General features: G+C 37.9%; 1 protein-coding gene across 1 annotated transcript in view; it reads left to right on the top strand.

Annotated features, from left to right (window-relative positions):
* Positions 1–1,384: 1,384 nt before the first annotated feature.
* GAS2 (growth arrest specific 2) overlaps positions 1,385–18,660 on the top strand; it is a gene marked incomplete at its 3' end in the record, with an annotated part of 75,521 nt that continues 58,245 nt past the window's right edge. Inside the window, exons 1-2 of the mRNA XM_084207109.1 lie at positions 1,385–1,622; positions 9,330–9,454. Coding sequence (XP_084063235.1) covers positions 1,481–1,622; positions 9,330–9,454 — 267 coding nt within the window. The 5' untranslated portion in view covers positions 1,385–1,480. The remainder of the gene's footprint in view (positions 1,623–9,329; positions 9,455–18,660) is intronic.

Here is an 18,660-nt window from a genome sequence, read left to right as displayed (position 1 = left end):
TGTGGTGGGGTTTGAGGGTCCCCAGGATGGGGGGAGAGATGAGAATCTTGACTCCATGTTTCAGAAGGCTGATTTATTATTTTATGATCTATATTATATTAAAAGAAAGTGATAAAGTTAAACTGTACAAAAGACAGGGAAAGGAGACATCAGGAAGCTGGAAAGGAATGAATAATAAAATCTCGTGACAGACTCAGAGAGTCCGACACAGCTGGCTGTGACTGGCCAGTAATTAAAAACAATTCACATGGAAGCAATCAAAGCTGCACCTGTTGGTGAACCATCTCCAGACCACATTCCACAGCCATCAGATAATTGTTGTTTACATTTTGTTTCTGAGGCCTCTCAGCTTCTCGGGAGAAAAATCCTGGCGAAGAGATTTTCATAAAATATGTCAGTGGCAACCTTGTGTCTGCTGGTTGGTGTAGGCTACAGCCCACCAGGCAAGGAAGTATTTCAGCTCATTGCTACAAGATCCTTTCAGAGAGGGAAAAATAGCACACTCCTGCCCCAGGTGGAGAACAAGCCCTTGAGACACAGGGATAGGTCCAGCAGTGGCTCCTGTGACTGACAATAATAATAATGTACTTAATACATCATGTGTTCAAAATTAGCTGTCTTGCCTAGAAAGTTTCTGTAAGTCATCAGTGGAGCAGAGGAGAATTTGGGAAGTGGCAAGTCTGAGTGACCAACACTAGCTGTTCTGCTGCTTTCTGAAGAAATGATGCTATTGGGTCAGTATATTCGGTGTAGTTTTTTTTTTAAATAATTTTGAAGCTGTAGAATAGACTGTTTCCATTTGGTTACAGCATTGTTAATAAGTTTGCTGTAGGAGCACAGTTTGGTTGTTGCCATGTTTTTCCTGGGTATGATCCAAAAATCTCTGAAGCTCTCTACTTAATCTGAATTGGTATTGGGTATTGTGTCAGGCACCATAGTGAGTTGTTAGCTTTGTGCAAAATGTTTATTTTAATTTGATTTTAATAATTCCTTGCAGAACATTTTGTTGAGTTGGCAACATGTAGCTTGGGGAGTACAAATGAAGTTAACATTTATCTGTATGATTTAATCACTTACAAAAAAATCCATTAACAAAACATTTTGGTCACTGGTGTGTGTAACCACGTGTTAGATCCCCCTCTTGTTATTCTGATATCTGATTTCTTGGGCACATGATTGCTGTTGTCATGATTGAATCACAGAATAGTTCAGGTTGGAAGGGACCTTAAAGACACCTCATTCCAGCCCTTTCCCTTCCCTTCCATGGCAGGGACACCTTCCCTGGCTCAGGCTGCTCAAGGACCTGTCCAGCCTGGCCTCGAGCGCTTCCAGAGATGGGGACTGTGTTCTGGTTGGGATTATCTTCTGCAATTCTGAAAATGGGGCACGTGAGACTTTAACTGGTGTAATGAAGAACTTTCTTTTTTTCTTTTTCTTTCTTTTGGCATGATTTTGTGCACAGGGGACGACAGGCTAAGCCATGTGCACTGCCCTGAGCCCCAAGGCGCGTGGCCCTGGCCTCTCCGACATGCACCAGTACAGTCAGTGGCTTGCCAGCAGACACGAGGCCAACTTGCTGCCAATGAAGGAGGACTTGGCCCTCTGGCTCACAAACCTACTGGGTAAGGTGGAATGCATTTATTGGGCAGTGGGAGAACCCCTTGCACTGTTAGCTGGGAATTCAGATTTCTTTGCGTTTCAGAAATGAAGTTATGATCGCGTAGCTACCGTCATGTAACACAAATATTAGCAAGGTCAGAAAAGCTAATGAGACATTTGCCTCCATTGTGTTTCTGTCAGTAGCATAACTGAATATTATGCATTCTGTGTTTAGTTTTCTTTCAAATTTCCTTGTAAAATTTTTTTTTTTGCATGAATTTTCTGTACCTGCTCCACTAAGCTGAATGATACTAATTGCTGCCTCCACCTAAATCTTCCATTTTTGCTGCTGGGCCTCCTGAAGAGTACGGTGTAGTGACTGTCTGGAGCAGAAGGAGCCATTTCATAGCTCTTCTCTGACCAAGGGGTCTAGTGGTTATAATTGCTGCCCAAGGCAATGCATGCTGAGACTTGGGGTAGCCTGTGCATAGAGGGGTTTGACCCGGCATAGCTGGGACCTGGAGATTCCCTGCTGTGCATCTTGGTGTGTGAAGACAAAGCTTGCTGTTGCCAGAAGAGGATGCAAACCAAAACTGAGGGAAAAACCCAAAAATCAGGTACATATAAAAAAGAGCAAATGATATTGCCCTGGCAGGAAGGAAAGAGACGATACTTTGAGATGTGCAAGTTACTCAAGAAGGTGGAATTTAGAAATTATGAGCTAGGAAATAGTATGTTGTTTGCTGAGAACACTGAGGGAAAAATGTCTTTTACAGGATCTCTGAAAATACAGAGGATACTACCAAAGAAATAGACGACTTAGAGAATATCTCATCCTAAGGGAGACATGCCAGTAATTCCTCTCATTAAATAAAGAGAAGAAAAATATTTCAGAAGCTGTGTTTACACGAAAACTTAGTTGATGGGATTTTGGAAGAAAATTTGTTGTGCATGGTTTTGGAAGATTTATTTAATTTTTAAAAAAAAAATTTCTGAAATCTGTTCTGGTGAGACATGGGCAGTGTCTTGTCATGGCAAATGCTGTAGTTAAACCATCTCATGGATATCATACAGTAATGGAGTGTATCCAGTGTCTTTCATCAGCACATTCTACATTGCTCTATTTCCCCCTTTTTAAGAGAAAGAAAAGGAAATATCACTTTGTGACAGATGTGATCAATAAGCACAATGTCAATAGAACACAATATTTTGCAGGTAGACAATACCTATTTTTGAGTTGAGTTATGAATCTGCAACTGCAAAAGTGGCAGGTGTTTTAAATGACTTATTTGTAATGGTGCTTCCATTTAATTTAATGTGGTTTGAATATAAAGTTGTCTATGCAAAACCAGAACAAAATTCAGAACTTTTCATTCCAATTATGACAAGACAGTAATCCAAGTGACTGGTTTTTGAATTGGAAGCAGCACATTCCATTAAGGATTCAATATATTGTTTAAATGTTTTGAACAATGAAGTTTTAGTGATCCACTCTAAAACAAATAGAAGATTGCTTGCAGTTTGTAACAGAATTCTCCCGGTGATAAGTTTAGGAATGAGGTCACTCTTTGAGCAAGAAAGAAGCAAACAGCAGGAGGTTCCGAAATGCCAACTGTAATTAAATATCTGATTTTTTATATGGACACTCAAGCTCTGCACTGAAGAACTAAATGGGCACAACCTTCTTTTAATTAAGCAGCATATACAGTTCATTTGCTAAATGCATTCCCCCACACCTTCTTGCACCAAGCTCTCCTTTTCTCAGAGTTTGTGCTGATGAATTGAAATTATAGTGTTTTGTTAGAGTGCTTTGAATGCCTATGTAGACATTGTTATTCAAATTAATAATTCAATTAAGTTAAAATTCATATTCAAAATAAATGAAGTGTGAATTAAAATAATTATTATTCATAAGAGTATATTAACTCAGAATTCAAATTTTGTTTAGTTACTGCATAATTTGGATAAACTTTAAATAGAGAAGGTACCTGTGAGGATGCTGCTGTGCAGTAAAATAGAAATGAATATACGGCATGCATTTTTCAGCAGCCAAAAGGATAGACGAATATGGAAGGCTTTTTTTGTTTGTTTTGGGTTTTTTCCTGTCTATGAGAAAGAAATAATGTATTTTGAATTAATGGTCAGTAGATCTTTACATGCATGGATGTGCAAGTAACATGGAGCAGATAATACTGTGTGTATCCACATCCTAGCTTGCTCTGTCTGTATCTTGTGTGCCTTCATTGTGAGTGGCCTTATTGCAGCTTTCATGCAATAAGATTTCACAATTCATAAAGGAAATTATTATGCATTTCATTTAACTTCTGCAGTTTTGTTTCATTTATATTTTTGTCATTCATCTGTACTAGGACTCAACAAGGACACATAATCTTTTCAAAGAAATATAGATTTAAAAAAATTGTATTTTAGGCAAATACAGGGCTGAAACTCTTTGAGGTAGTTTGATCAAGTGATGGGTTTTAGGAGATTTTTGTGGAGAGACAGTTATGTTCTATGCAGTGCTACTGGAAGTTGGAGTGGTGATGGTTTTGCAGCAGCATAGCCTGATGTGGGTTCAAAACCAAGCTGGAAAACTCCAATAAAAAAATTGTTGGGATATTGCACTTTTTAATATGAATGGAGTGTTTTGATACCAGATTGAAAGTAAGAATAGCTAGAATTTGACCTTACCCAATTGATAAATTAGAAAAGTGAGATACATGGTGTGGCTGGAAAACAACGCTGGAAGAATTTTTAATCCTGAGACTTTGCATATTTAATTTAGCATGGACATTGTTGTGGGGGTTTTTGTTTAGTAATCACCAGTACTTTTGTGTGCACTTTGCTAATTATTTTTTGGAACCATGTCAGAGAAACTCAGAGCTTCTGACAGGACAGTTCATCTTTACAGCTCCATTGCTGAATAGATTTTAGCTGTCTATACTCCGGGGGATGGAAAAAGGACATTGCAGATGAAATCCCCGTGTCAGATAGGATTAACTCATGTGATATTGTACATTAGAGCATTTCCAAAGTGGGACATGTCAGTGTTGTGGTTTGTCTGCTGGAAAGGAAGATTGCAGCCACAGATGTTGTGTCTCCTGCCCTTGCTTCTCTCTGTTGAGCGTTGGTGTCTCAGTCAAGAGTGGCAGTGACAAAGCCAACAAGATGGGCTAATCTAGCTGACTTGCAAGTCATAATGATCTCTGAGCCTTGTTTCTATTAGGTATAGAGCTAATGAAACATTTGGGAATGCTTTCGCTTCTGACAAGCTCCAAATTCGGTAGATTGTACAAGTACTTATTTTAGTAGAATATTCTTGTGGACACTGAAAAGTTCTCTTCCACCCTGAGCAAGCTGCATATGGGAATTAGCACACTTGGGCCACAGAACTCCTCTAGTAAAGGCAAAATGGCAATTTGAAACATTTGCTTGTCTGCTTTACTCTCCAGTATTGTCTTGTTTTCTTTTGTGTGTCTGGAGAAGCAGAATGGCTGACATGAGGAGGAGTGGCCCTCCTCACCAGCCTGTATTTTAGGACAGGTACAGAGAGATGGTTTCCCTGTTTCCTCTTGGGCAGTTTTGTTTTGTGGACCTCTAATCTTTTTCCCCATTCCCAGAGTTTATTTACAAGCTGCAGAGGATTATGTTGTCATTTTATCCCATCCAGCTTCATTTAGCACGTGGGACTGACTATACCTCAGGCATATGTTGGGTTCCAAGGTTCAGACCTGAGCCCTCTTAACAGAAGAGGGCTTCAGAAGCTCGTAGCTGAGGGGCCAGGGAATGCAAGATGCTGAGAAATTGGACATGTAAATATTGAACATTGTTTGGTGCATGTAAAAGTTGCCTGGGTGCAAAAGTGAAGGAGGCTTGGAGGAAAGGAACAGAGGGGAGGATGTCCGGAGAGGCATCAAGCTGAAGACAAGGCTAAGTGTTTGAAAGTGTGAGAGAGTTTGAAGTCGGAGAAGGGTGAGTCTTCTGCAAGGAAACTGTCTTTCTTTGATTCTGAATTAAATCTGTGTCATCTTAGTGTTCTTGCTCACCTTGTTGCCTAAGAGCATTCTGTAACAGAACATTTTCAACCCCGGTTTGTTCAGATCGATCCGAAATACAGGTTTTAATTGTCTGAGTATCAAGATATTCACAGCACCGATACCTCCCGTGATTCTACTGGCACTGATATAGTTTCTTACTTAGTTGAGTTGCTTTATAATTTTCTTTATTGTCAGCATGCCTTTGGAATTTTTTGTGTGACCCATTTCAAGTAAGTAATAGTGTCTCAATGCTTTCAAAATTATTTCTCCTACTGTCAGCTATTGTAGGGAACATAGCAGTCTTGTCAGAAAAGAACCAGTTTTGTATATGCATAGTCGTTGATCTTGGTTTTCTTTATTTTTATCACATTGTTTTCTTGCATTTATATGCCAGGTGAATTGAGAAGGTCAGGAGCAATTGTTTCAGCAGGGCCTCAGTAGGGTAGATGTTTCAGAGATTCACTCGAGTGAAATATTTCTATTCATAAACTACTGGTTTTGTGTCACTACACAAAAGATACAATTAAAGTAGTCCAAGAGCAGGTTGTGAGGCTGGAGTCAGTCTTGCCCTGCAGTTACTACACCAAGTGTGTAATACAATACATCAAGTGTGTGATGGAGGAATTGGCTAGATTTGGCTACCTGGGTCTTTAATTCCATCTCTTCTTGGGAAGGCTCTGGGTGTTTGAGACCTGTAAGGAAAACTTTATCTTCAGCCTCTAGGGCTGAACTCTCTCCATGATTTCTTCACGGACCTCCAGTCTGGTTTTATTAAGTCCCCCAGCACTGGGTGACCTTACAGATAGTGGCTCACAGTCTGCAAGTGGTAGGTGTTCAGCTCTTTGACTTTTTGAGGGGACTTTTTCTGGTGGTTGTGGTAAAAGGGAGGGTAGGCAGCCCTTGAGAGGTTTCCAAAAGCCTTCGTGCTCCTGCATTTTCTTCTCATACTTTCAGTGTTGTTTTTTTATTATACTTAATGTTATTACCATTCTGTAAAAACATTGCAACTGCTTTCTGGTAATTACAGGGGGAGTTGTACATTTTTAATGGAGTTTGATGTTTTTTCCATACAAATACATGGAGCAATTTTTTTCCTCAGGTTATGAACATTACTCTTACTTGAATCAATACATTTCTACTGTTAAATATGTCAGCGTGTCTGTTTCAGCAAAGAAATGCCACCTTATGAAGCCATAAAATACAGTGGACTGAAAGCTGACACCTAATATACTTTTCATTGGAGACAGATGTTCAATGCAAAACTCATTCTTTCAGATTTCATAAAGGCAAATAGAACTCAAATAATCCAGTTTAGTGTACAATATGCAGTGACCAAACTGCTAATGCAATTCAGCACTTAAAAGAATATAAATATATTGTTGAATAGCAGAAGAAGATAACCAAATTTTTTTATATCTTTGTAAAAACAAAATATCTTTAAGTAAGTTTTAGGGGTTTGATAACATTCTGTTATTATGAAATGATGCAGCTATATAGCATAGGACAGAAGTGATGTGTAGAATGTGTGTGTGGGGGGTTGGTTTGTGCTTGTGAAAAAATTTTGTGTTGCAAGACAAAATAAACATTTTTAATCTGTTAAAGATACTTGAAATAAATTTTTTAGAAAAGAAGGAGAGTACTATAAAAAGTAATATAAAATATTACTATAAAAATAAAAGCAGTTTTGGAAGCATAGTTATTTTTAAAATTTAGCTTTCTAGTGGCTTTAGAACATTTTATAAAAATGCTGATGGGGCAAATGGGAAAATATGTAGGCTAGAATGGTGGCAAAGTCTTTTGAGATGCTGAGCTGTTCAGTTTTTTTATGTCTGGGCTATTATAGTTTCATTCCTGGCTTCATTTAATCTGGAGATATGGCAAAAATATTATCAGTTAGGCATAAGCTAACTGCATGTCTGCAGTGCTGCTGCTGCTCTTTTGCCTGGAGAAGTCATTTATGCACACAGGAGCAATAAAGTGGGCTGCATGGCAAATCGAATCAAGTGGGAATAAAAAAGGGAAAATCTTCATGTTAAAAATATATTTCTGAAGTAAAATGTGTTAGAAAAAAACAAGTTTAGCTTCAATGAAAACAGAAGTGTGCTGTGTCTGAAGAGGGTTCGCTGCAACAATCTTTATCATTTTTATCTTAACCTGCCACACTGAAAGGACTCACATTTTGGGTTTTGCCCAAAAGATGCTCAAGTATCTCAAAGTTTTCAGACAAGGGCCTAGAAAAATCAGCTTTCCTACAGCATTTTTTTAAATCTTACGGCTTTATAATGCCGCTGTCTTCAATATTGCGACATGGAGTATCAATGGTTACAATGTAACAGCAAAAAGTTCAGTACGAATGCAAATACTTCATTTTTGTTACTTTTGAATGTTATTTTTTCCTCTCTTCTTAGAAGAGAGGAAAAATTTCCTCTCTTCTTAGAAAAAAGATAAGGGAAAGCTTTACTTTTTCCTATTTTGTTTGACAAAAAAATTGCAGTGAACCTGCTCTAAACAGATTCATATTTTCAGTTTCCAGACATCTCATGGAAGCAGGAGTGGATGTGGATGGGATGAGGAACGAGTCTCACTTCAGTTTTTAAATATTCTTCTTTTTTCTTTTTTGGCACACTAGACTATTGTTGCTAATTCATGCTGTGTAACAGCCTATGAAAAATGAGGTATTTCCTAAATGGCATATTTAAATACTGGAGGGAAAAAAAAATTCTGTCATAATTGGAAGAACAAGGATTAGTCCTTGATGTTCTCTGGATATGAATGGAAATTAAAAGAGCTGAAAAATACAGAGGCTTGTCAACATAGTGTCTAAAGTAAAGGGAAATTTTTTGGTAGAAATGTGAAAACGAAAAACCTGCAACAGCAAATAGGAATATTTTTACTGAAGATTCTGTTAGGATCCTGGAAGTTTAGTCTGGGGTGGTAAATAATTCCCTTCCCATCTGGGGTCAGCATGCAATCTCCTCATAGAGATCCCCTCTTCCAGGGGGATGTGATTTCATTGTTGTGTAAGCTTGTCTGGCCCGCTGCAGGAGAGATGACAGTGCCTGTTAGCACAGATACTGTGATAGAGTTTAAAATCAGGGTGTTTCAGGTTTGTTCTTTTAGTGAAAATTCTGATCTGTGTGGCAAGTAGATGTATAACATGAAATTTTACTCTCCATTATTTTGTTTTGTACCTAACTTTACTTCTGAAAAAGAGCATTGCAGCCATTGTCTTCTCTACTTCTTGCAGGATCAAGATTTAAAGAGTCTACTAAAAATATACCACCCTTTCCTTTTTTCTACTTCTGTTACAAAATCAACTCTTAGCAATTCATGCTACAACTGCACATGCACACTGGTGCAAACCATTTTCCTGCTGTACTCTCTCTTTTAAAACATTATGTTCAAAGCACTGGATCTTAATAAGTGAAATGCACAGGGTTGGATATGCTAAAACTGTTTTTCAAATATCACATGCCTTCCCAAAGAAAGCATGTTTTTTTTTTTTTTATAATTTGCTGTATATCTACAAGTAAAGGAGTATTGAGGTTATTCATAAAATATTTAAAGTAATGCAAGTTTTTCAGTTAAAGCTTTTTTTCAGTTGTTTTTTTTTTTATTATTTCTCTTTTTACACAAATGCAGCCTATACCATTGCATGCTTTCTGCCATGTTAACTTTCTGTTTGATGTTCAGGTAGAGAAATAACAGCAGAAACCTTTATGGAGAAATTGGATAATGGTGCCTTGCTTTGCCGGCTAGCTGAGACCCTGCAGGAGAAATTTAAAGAAAACAGCTTTGATGCAAACAAGCCTGGCAAAGTAAGTGTTGGTCAACACTCTAGCATTTAATATCAGTATCTGATGTATCCCACCATTTTGGTACTGAGGGTGTTTTTGAACAGTTAAGAGATTTTATATGTGGAGATTCTGCAAATGGGTGGGGAGGAAATTGCTCTGTGTAGAAAAATTGCAATATGAAATTGATGGAAGTAATGTTTATTTGGTATTTATTTAAGTACCTATGCAAAGGAGTTGTTCAAAAAGTACTTGTAATATGTGGAGAATGAGAATAAACCAGATCTAGCAGTGGGATGTGCTAGGCAATAGAGAAAATATGGTCCTTGTATTTATTTTCAAGGGGAATAATAAGTAGCTGTGGGAAGTGTCTTCTCCTCTAACAGCAGCTCGAGGGAGACCAATAATAAAACTTTATAGTTAGTTTTTGTCCCTTGAGTTTAGAGATCCTGTTGGTGTACTGGGAGGGGTTTCAGTGAAGAGCTGAAGGAATTGTATGGAAAATGTGAAACTTAGAAGATACTTTGGAGTTTTGGAAGGATCCGTTTAAGGACTTGATTGAACACAACCTTGCTTTTATTTAAACTATTCTCATGGGACAGTCTTACTGGGAAACATTCAAGAGTGCAGCAAGTTCATTTCTTGGAGAAGTAGAATTAAATGGTTGACACATTACCACATTCAATATGAAACTGTTCTTACATTTTTGGTTGCATTCAGGTACATCTTCCTTGAAAGCTAAAACAGGCAAATAAAGAACAGGTGAAAAAGAGGCCAAGAACAGAAATCACATTTTCTGCTCTTGATGTTTCATAACTTGTCTGTAGCAGGAATTAGGGCATGGCATAAATTTTGTCAGCTGGTCTGAGAACTGACAGCCTTGTGTCAGTTGCCCCTGTGTAAGTTGTTTTTCTTGGTTCCAAGTTCATAATTGTTGTTGTAGAAGAAGTTATCTGTCATATTTCATAGTTCAAATTATAATCAGGTCTTCTTTAGTAGAAGTATTGGGTGGCTTTGGAGTTCCCCTTCATCATACAGTCTGGCTTGTCTTTACCTAAGTGTCATGGTAGTTTTCAAGTTAGAAAACACACAGGGCAGTCTTTTTGATTGAGCCTAGGGACTAGCTAGGCAGAAAGAAGAGTTACTTGTACTGTTTTTTGTGTTCTGAGTTACATTAGGAGGCAATTGGACATTTGCAGTCCCATATGGGGTCATTATTTAGATTTGTTGGTCTTTATTTATCGGGCCGGTACAACTGACAATGCATTTAAAGGGAAAAAAATCTACCTCACTGCTATTTTCTCAATGCATGTTATTTCATAATTAGTAAGAATTCAAAGAAATGGCAGAATAATAGATTTGTATCATTGTATACTATTAGGGAGCTATTCATCCTTTCAGATTTTAATTCCCTGTCTAGCACTCTTGGGCAATAGGACTAGTCTTCACAGTGAGAAATCTGACTTTGTGGTGCCAAGAACATTTATGAGGAGATAATGCTGTATGAAATTTAGCATAGAAAGGATTCCACAATCCTCCCCTGAATCATTTTTATGCATTTCATTAATAGTAGATGTGGAATTTTGAAGCCATTTGACCCTTACTCTGCACAGGATAACAGAAACATGTTCTTTCCCCAAGGTGCCCTGATGGCTTCTCTGGCAGCTGGGAGAAGCCACTGATTTCTATGGAGTTCAGCCTCTGTCAAAATAGATAACTGACTTTTCTCACCATGTATGTAACTTTGAATTCTTTTAGATAGAAGCAGCTGTATAATGACAATGACATAAAATGAGCCAGAAGGATCAGTTTGCTTGCTGCACCAGCTTGCATCTGAGTGAGGAAGTCATGATAAGTCATGATGTGGTTAATGGAGGGAGTGTGTGTCATCTTAACCAAGGCCTTCTGCAAGCTTGAAGATCTGGTCTGCTTTCATAAGCAAAGTTTTACCTTCTATGTGAAGTTGTTCTGATAGAAAAGCTTCATATAATAATCTGGGTATAGTTTTGTCTTAAAGAAAGATGATGTATCCTGCTCTGATTAATATGTACTACTGATCATGAATTCATGAAGCTCTTTGGGGCTGTCTGGCCAGTTTAGCAACAATAGCAACAGGTTTAAGAAGGCATTAAAAGCTAATATTACATGCACTGAGTCATCAGGTTTTTTGCCATAATTCCCCTAAATTCATATTGCAGTACTCTACAAAATAGCAGAACCTATTGCTTCTGGTTTAATAGCTTGTGCAGTAAGTTTCAAGTCAAGGTCAGTTTTGCAGTTGGTTTGTTAACTAAACTGTATCATTCCCTTTCTTATTAGTGAGCATTGACCTTCATTCAGATTTCAGGAATCCCCTAGGCCAGCATCAGCTATTTTGAGTGTGGAGTAAATTGGGAAAACAGACATCAAAAAAGTTCCCAAAATACTGTGTGTTCCAAATCTGGAAGGAAGATTGTCATGTTGATATCAACACTTCCTTTTTTTGTCATGTGGAAACACTTGTGGATACTGGGGACATTTGCAAAATACATAGGAAACTCCTGGTAATGTGACTTTGGGGATAGAGCTTAAAGAGGCTGAAAAGGAGATTAAATGGATTGTGATGAAGAAGTAGTCTTCTTTCCTTAGGAGTTAGATGCAGGCAAAAAAGGCATAACTTTTTATGCATGAAGGAAACAATGGAGTTGCTTTTTATGAGTGATTGGATAGGTTAGGATGCTTGAGTGTGGAAAGAGGGGCATGTGATGGAACTGGCAAAATCAGGAATGGTGTGGTAAATGGTCAGTTTCTTTACAAAAACTATGGGATATTGAATGAAGCTGGTGGAAGCCAAACAAGAAAAAGGGAGACCTTGTTTACATACAAATTGGAAAATTCTTGCCAAGGAGTGTTTCAATTGAATAAATTTAAAAATAAATACTGAATAAGGTATTGAAAGAGAGATCTTTTGGTAGGCTGATTACACAGAAACCCCACCCAGAGGAGGAAGTCCCTATAGCTGAAAAGTATTAGAACTTGACAAAGCATAAGGATCACTCATAGGTTCTGTGTGTTATTGTTTCTTGGGGATGAACACCCTACTGTCTGTGCCACTGGACAAGGGGAAATCTATCACAAGAGTCAAACTTCAAAGAAATTACTTTGAATTATATTTGAATTTTTTGTTTCTGTAGAAGGCCTTTTTAGGACTGAATCCCTGCATCTAAAAATACCACCTGGGCCAAAGTCCACTTTGATTTTCATTTTTCGGGAGAGTGATGTGGAATCTAGAGTACAGGAGTTTGGCAGCCTCTGGTGCTGTTCAGGCAGTCTCTGCATGTTGCTATTGTGAGCCTAAGGCCATAATAAGCACCTTTGGATATCATAATAGGTACTCTGGGTCTTCCATGACTCTGGCTACTTTGCTGTTTGAGTGGTTAATAGTCACTAATGAGATATTAACAGCATTTCAGTTCCTAGAGAAGAAGCATTTAAAAATTCTTCATTTCAGAAGATGTTAGGTCCTAGGATTCTTTTGCAAATCCCAGAATGTGGCGTTCATATTTTCTCAAAAATCCCTTTGACCAGGATTTTTGTCCTGGGAAGCTGAGAAGCCTCAGAGAAAAAGGAAAACAATAATTACCTGATTTGTTTCTCCTGTGCTGTGTTCACATGTGGAATGTGTTTGGAGATTGTTTACCCACAGGTGATTGTTTCATTGGATTCATGTGAATTGTTTTGATTCTTTGGCCAGTCAGGGCCAAGCTGTGTCAGGACTCTGGAGAGAGTCAGGAGTTTTCATTATTATCTTTTTAGCCTTCTGTCTGTATCCTTTCTGTACTCTTTAGTATAGTTTAGTTTGGCATTCTTTAAAATAATATAGTAACATAAAACAATAAATTAGCCTTCTGAGAACATGGAGTCAGATCCATCATTCCTCCCTGCCATGGGGCACCCTGCAAATACAATCCCAGAAGACAATGTTCTTCCTTGTTTAGCAGATAAACCGTGCTTCAAAACCTGATAATTCTGAAAGCATTGATGATATATCTGATCTTTTGCTACAAACAGACAAAATTTTTTGAGTCTTAGGTGAAAATAGATTTTTTAAACAGGAAGGGCAGTTTGATTATATAATGTATTTTCTAAGAAGTAATTTTTTTCCTCTTTCTTGAGATTTTTAGAGTCATAAATCTAGTAATGTACATTTATAAAATGACAAGGAGATGACTGGCGTCAGTCTTAATAAATGCTCAAGATTTATAGAGTAGTAAGTTGTTGAAACTACCTGTGCTGGTGCTAATGGAATACTGTTGTGAAACTACAGACTTATTGTTATAGCAGCAGCTATTCCATGAGGGCAATTTATGTTGCACTATGCCATTTTCTAATTTTCTCCCATGGACTTGCATTTCTTCTCCACAGTCTCCTGTCAGTATATTACTTTCAGATAGTTAATTTGAGAATTTCACAGCTGTACAAATTAATCCAGAGCATCAAGACATGTGCAGTATGCCCAGAGCCCACATTTGATTTGGTTTGGCTTATTTCAGTAAGACCAGTAAAAAAGATTTCAAAATAAGCATAAATAAACTGTGTTAATTGTTGTTACCATTTTCGTTGGCAGGGCACAGTAGTGTGCCCACCATCCTTGGAGCTGCTGATATATTTACAAACACTCCACTTAAAACAATGTCTTCATGAAGCATGTTGAAGCTGAGTTATCTTTGAGATATGCTATGCATTTTAAGAGTTACAATTAAAAGAATCTGTACCAATTATTCAGAATTAGATCTGGAATCTGGATCTTGCTCTTAGACCCCAGATGGCCAAGCTGAAAGTCTGATCTAGTGAACATGGTGGTTTTATTTATACTGTGGGCTTCAGTTTCTCAAGATTATCTGTGTCCTACAGATGGGATTCTGTAAACTTGGTGCCTTGGCCCTCTCTGCCCAGTGTGAAAAAAACTTCAGCTGCATCAGTGATGTCAGGCCCAGGTCCCCTCTGTAAGTTACAAATCTGGCTCTCCAGCTGAGAATTTCATGGATAGGGCTGCATCAGTTGTTGGGCTATGAACAGATCCTTTATGGTCTGGAGCAGCAATTTGCTTTTCTGCACACTTGTCCTTTCTGGACTTACTTTGCAATAAGAGCTCATGGAGCCAACTTGTAATCATATGCGTGATAGATATGACTCCCAGTTCCTTGGCAGGATTAAAAAACAGCAGCATTGTCTTTTTGTGTATCAGTCTTTCCAGTGGCAGGCTGATGTGGATGTGAGAGGGAAAGAATGATCTTGCAAAATGATTCACGAGTGCTGATCCATCTAGAAGGAATAATTTCCACAAGACTGTCGAGCTGCTTGTTAGAGGACTCTGTATGTTTCTCAGACATGTCAACAGCTTGCTCGTTCAGCTGGGTTGCTGCCAGGTTTCTTGCAGATGTTGTAGGATTTGACTGCAGGAGGTCACGTGCCCAAACCTTCTGTGTCTCAGCAAATACTCCTACAACTCAAGTTTATGCTGGCAGGAGGATTGCATGGCACAATGGAGTGGTGTTGCCCATCAGACTATGAAAGCAGATTTCTGAACAATTCCAGGACATTGTGTTTGTCTGCTTGGCATGTTCCAGGTAAATACATTGAAGAACTACTTAAAAAGGTTTTAAATGCACTTCAAGCCATGCATTGTGTTGGAAGCAGAGCTGTACAAATCTGGAGGCAGCACCAAGACATCATGTGTCTCTGGACTGTTCTTCTCCTTCATGTTTGTCCTTGGGAAGGATGATTTGTTCCCTGGTTTGGCTGAAGAGCAGTGGATGTGAACTGGCCTTGCTCTTTGCAGTCATTCTCCTGCACACCTCTCTCTGCTCCTGTTTAACGTTGCAGAAGTAACAAGAATTTGCATCACAAACTAATTTTCAGGGAAAAAGCAGGGCAAATTTAAGTATTTACTACTTGGTAGTCCAGCTTTGGAAAATATAATGATTTGGACTGCAAATCAGGTCATGAGGACCAACTTTTGATTTCTAATCATATAATTGAACAAGAGAACACCAAGTTTTTTTCCACAGATTTTTAATGAACATTGACTTTGTATGGAATGCTAATACTTAAACACTTCATAACATTTATGTTAAACCTGGATATTTTCATAACATTTTTGCCATTACTTCAATACATGTATTAAAGATAGGGATGGCATATTTTCTGAGAGAAATTTATAAAAAGCAATTTTTAGATTTGCTGGATTTTGCCTCTTATATGAAATGCGTGGTTATGTTCCTATTATTTAATTTGTTAAGTATTTAAAGCAAACTATAGACATCTTTTTAACAGATCTTTCTATTTGGCTTTTTATTTAGACTACTAGGAATAGTCTGAAAAAGAAATGTAACAGAGACTTGCATGGAAACTACCTTATAACTTGAGAAAACAACATAATTCAAACCAACTGTCTTCAGTTTACAGTGCAATTCTTAGGTCTAAGTTAGTGGTAGCAGTTCTCTGGGAATAATGAATAAGGAAGAGCTACAGAATTTGATGCAATTACCAATAGTGACTCCTGAACCAAGATAAGCCAAAATTCCTGAAGCAATGGGAATGGTGAACATAAGTAATGACTGCAATGCAGAACAAGAAAACAAAGTCCCTTGGAGGCATTGGCATCAATTTATAGCTACCATAATTATGTTTAATTTGTTTATTTTAATAAATATTCAAATTCGTGTTTGTTTATGTAAATCAGCCCCAAAGGCTTCAAGTATGCAGTAAAACTTTGCTCTTAACTTGAGGCTGATTTAAGGCTGATTTGGAAATTTTGTTGTATAGATAAAAGCTCCACCATGTTTTTCTAATCATGGAAGTTTTTAAGTTCCACACCTGTTTAGAATTCCCTGGGCTCTAGCAGTTTCCTTGTGGTTTTCAATTGGAAAATTTACAGACATTCAGATTCTTTATGATAAAGACAACGATGCATTTTTTTTTTCTCAAATTTCTCCAAAAAAAAAAAAAAAAAAAAAAACATCCAGGGCTTTGGAGCATCAGATTTACCTGCAGTGAGGTTCATGCTAAATTCTTCCTGAATGTTTTCAGCATCTGTACAAAAAAATTCATCTTTGTTAAATATCTGAAAGTTTAGAAAACAAACAGATAAAGCATCTCAAAAAATTCTGTATTTCTTTAGACTGTCTGGATATTTCAGAGTCTTCCTTGACACTTGTCTCATGAGAGGTAATGCACTATTTGGAACTAATCTTACAGGAAAGGGCTGGAAAACCCTCATCTTGTTTTGCACTTCAGGATGCCACAAAATGTGAGATTGCTCATTGGGAGAAAACCAGGTGGAAGAGGAGGCATAATGGTAATACAGCTGTATATCCACCATTAACAAGGTGGATATAAATAGCTTCTTCTAAATAGCTTCTTACATTTGTTATTTACAGTGACAGTGAAAGGCTATTCACTGTAATTCCATAGATCAAAGTAAAATGTTATTTGACCACACTGTCAAACCTTTTCCAATAAGAAATTTTAGAACCTGGTAATGTGTTTTGGTGAACTTCAACCATTTAGTAAGGATTTTTTGGAAGCGTTTTCCTTAGCTTGGGTTCTTCTGGAATAATTAAGGGGTAAAGTGATTTTGAAATTGCTATTACTAAAATTAGTTGCTTTTGCCAAATTCAGTGGGTTTTATGCTTTATTTTGAGAGAATCACGTCCCGTTTAGGAATGTGATGTTTGATAAAACATAATTTGAAAACACATATGTCCCATGAAAATCCACCCAGATTTCACCATTTATATCTCATGGAAATACTTTCACATCTCATGGAATAATTGGTGCTTACTGGCATGTTCATTCACAAAGAAATGCAATTCTCCTGTTAATTGCAATCCTCCAATTTTTTTTCTCATTTAGTTGTAATAAAAACGAGGGAAATTCAGAAACTAGGTTTTTTTGTCTTCTTCAACTGCTCTTTGCTAATTCAGCTCTGAGTTCTGAGGTTGTGATGGGGAAAAGCTCAGGATCATCTACCAAGGATAAGGTGCAATTGCCCTCTGAAAGAGCAACTGTGAGAATTACCACATTCTGTTCTAATCAAATGTTTTTGAAGAAGCCCATTATGAAATGCCAATTTTAAAAATCCCCATCTGAATGTTAATTCTGAAACCCAGAGATCTGAGGAAAAAACACAGACCAAATATTTAATGTGGATGAACTACTGAACCCCTGTTTGCATGGATACTGTAGGAGGGCTTTGCCACGGCTTACCCTAGTGTCTCTCTTTTACTGTCTCTGTTTATAAAGCCTGAATACACTTTAAAAAAATTAATTCAAATCTCTCTCTTGAATGCTATCTAATTTTAGTCATTCTATTTAATGCAATTACAGCATTAGAAAAACAACAAACCATCACTGATTTTTGCATTTGGCCTGCTAGCATTTTCAGAGAACAGCAGTAATGGCTTTTAATTTTTGGTCCATACATGCCTGGAGTTTGCAGATTACTTCTTCAAGCTTTTGAAAGACTGTTGATAAAAGTGAACTTGTCAGTAGGCATGGATATGCTACAGATGTAGATGTCTAGAAGTTTTAAAAGACAATTTATTGACCTCCCCTATTGTATTTGTGGGGACCCCTGTGGCAGGGAGGAATGATGGATCTGACTCCATGTGCTCAGAAGGCTATACTAAAGAATACAGAAAGGATACAGACAGAAGACTAAAAAGATAATAATGAAAACTCCTGACTCTCTCCAGAGTCCTGACACAGCTTGGCCCTGATTGGCCAAAGAGTGAAAACAATTCACATGAAAGCAATGGAACAATCACCTGTGGGTAAACAATCTCCAAACACATTCCACATGTGAGCACAACACAGGAGAAGCAAATGAGATAAGAGTTTGATTTCCTTTTTCTCTGAGGCTTCTCAGCTTCTGAGGAGAAAAATCCTGGTCAAAGGGATTTTTCAGGGAATGTGAATGCTGCACTCCCCAAGCCTTTGGACCACAGTGACCTAATCCCACCCTCAGCTACACAGCTGGAGTGGGAAGGAGCAGTGTCTGAGATGTGTGGAGGTTGTGGAGATCTGGCTGTGATCTCTGTGTGCTCCCCTGGCTGAGCCAGCCCCTGGAGATGGCCCTCTGGCTCTGACAGGCTTTGGGATTTTGCCTCGAGGTGTTGGAATGCACATATCCTTAGATTACCTTTAAATTAATTATTAGTCAAATAATGAAATGAGCTGTAGCTGGT

This window comes from Fringilla coelebs (genome assembly GCF_963513975.1).
Source record: "Fringilla coelebs genome assembly, chromosome: 6".
Lineage (NCBI taxonomy): Eukaryota > Metazoa > Chordata > Aves > Passeriformes > Fringillidae > Fringilla > Fringilla coelebs.
The sequence above is the reverse complement of the archived record's forward strand: the minus strand, read 5'-3'. Positions and strand labels throughout refer to the sequence as shown.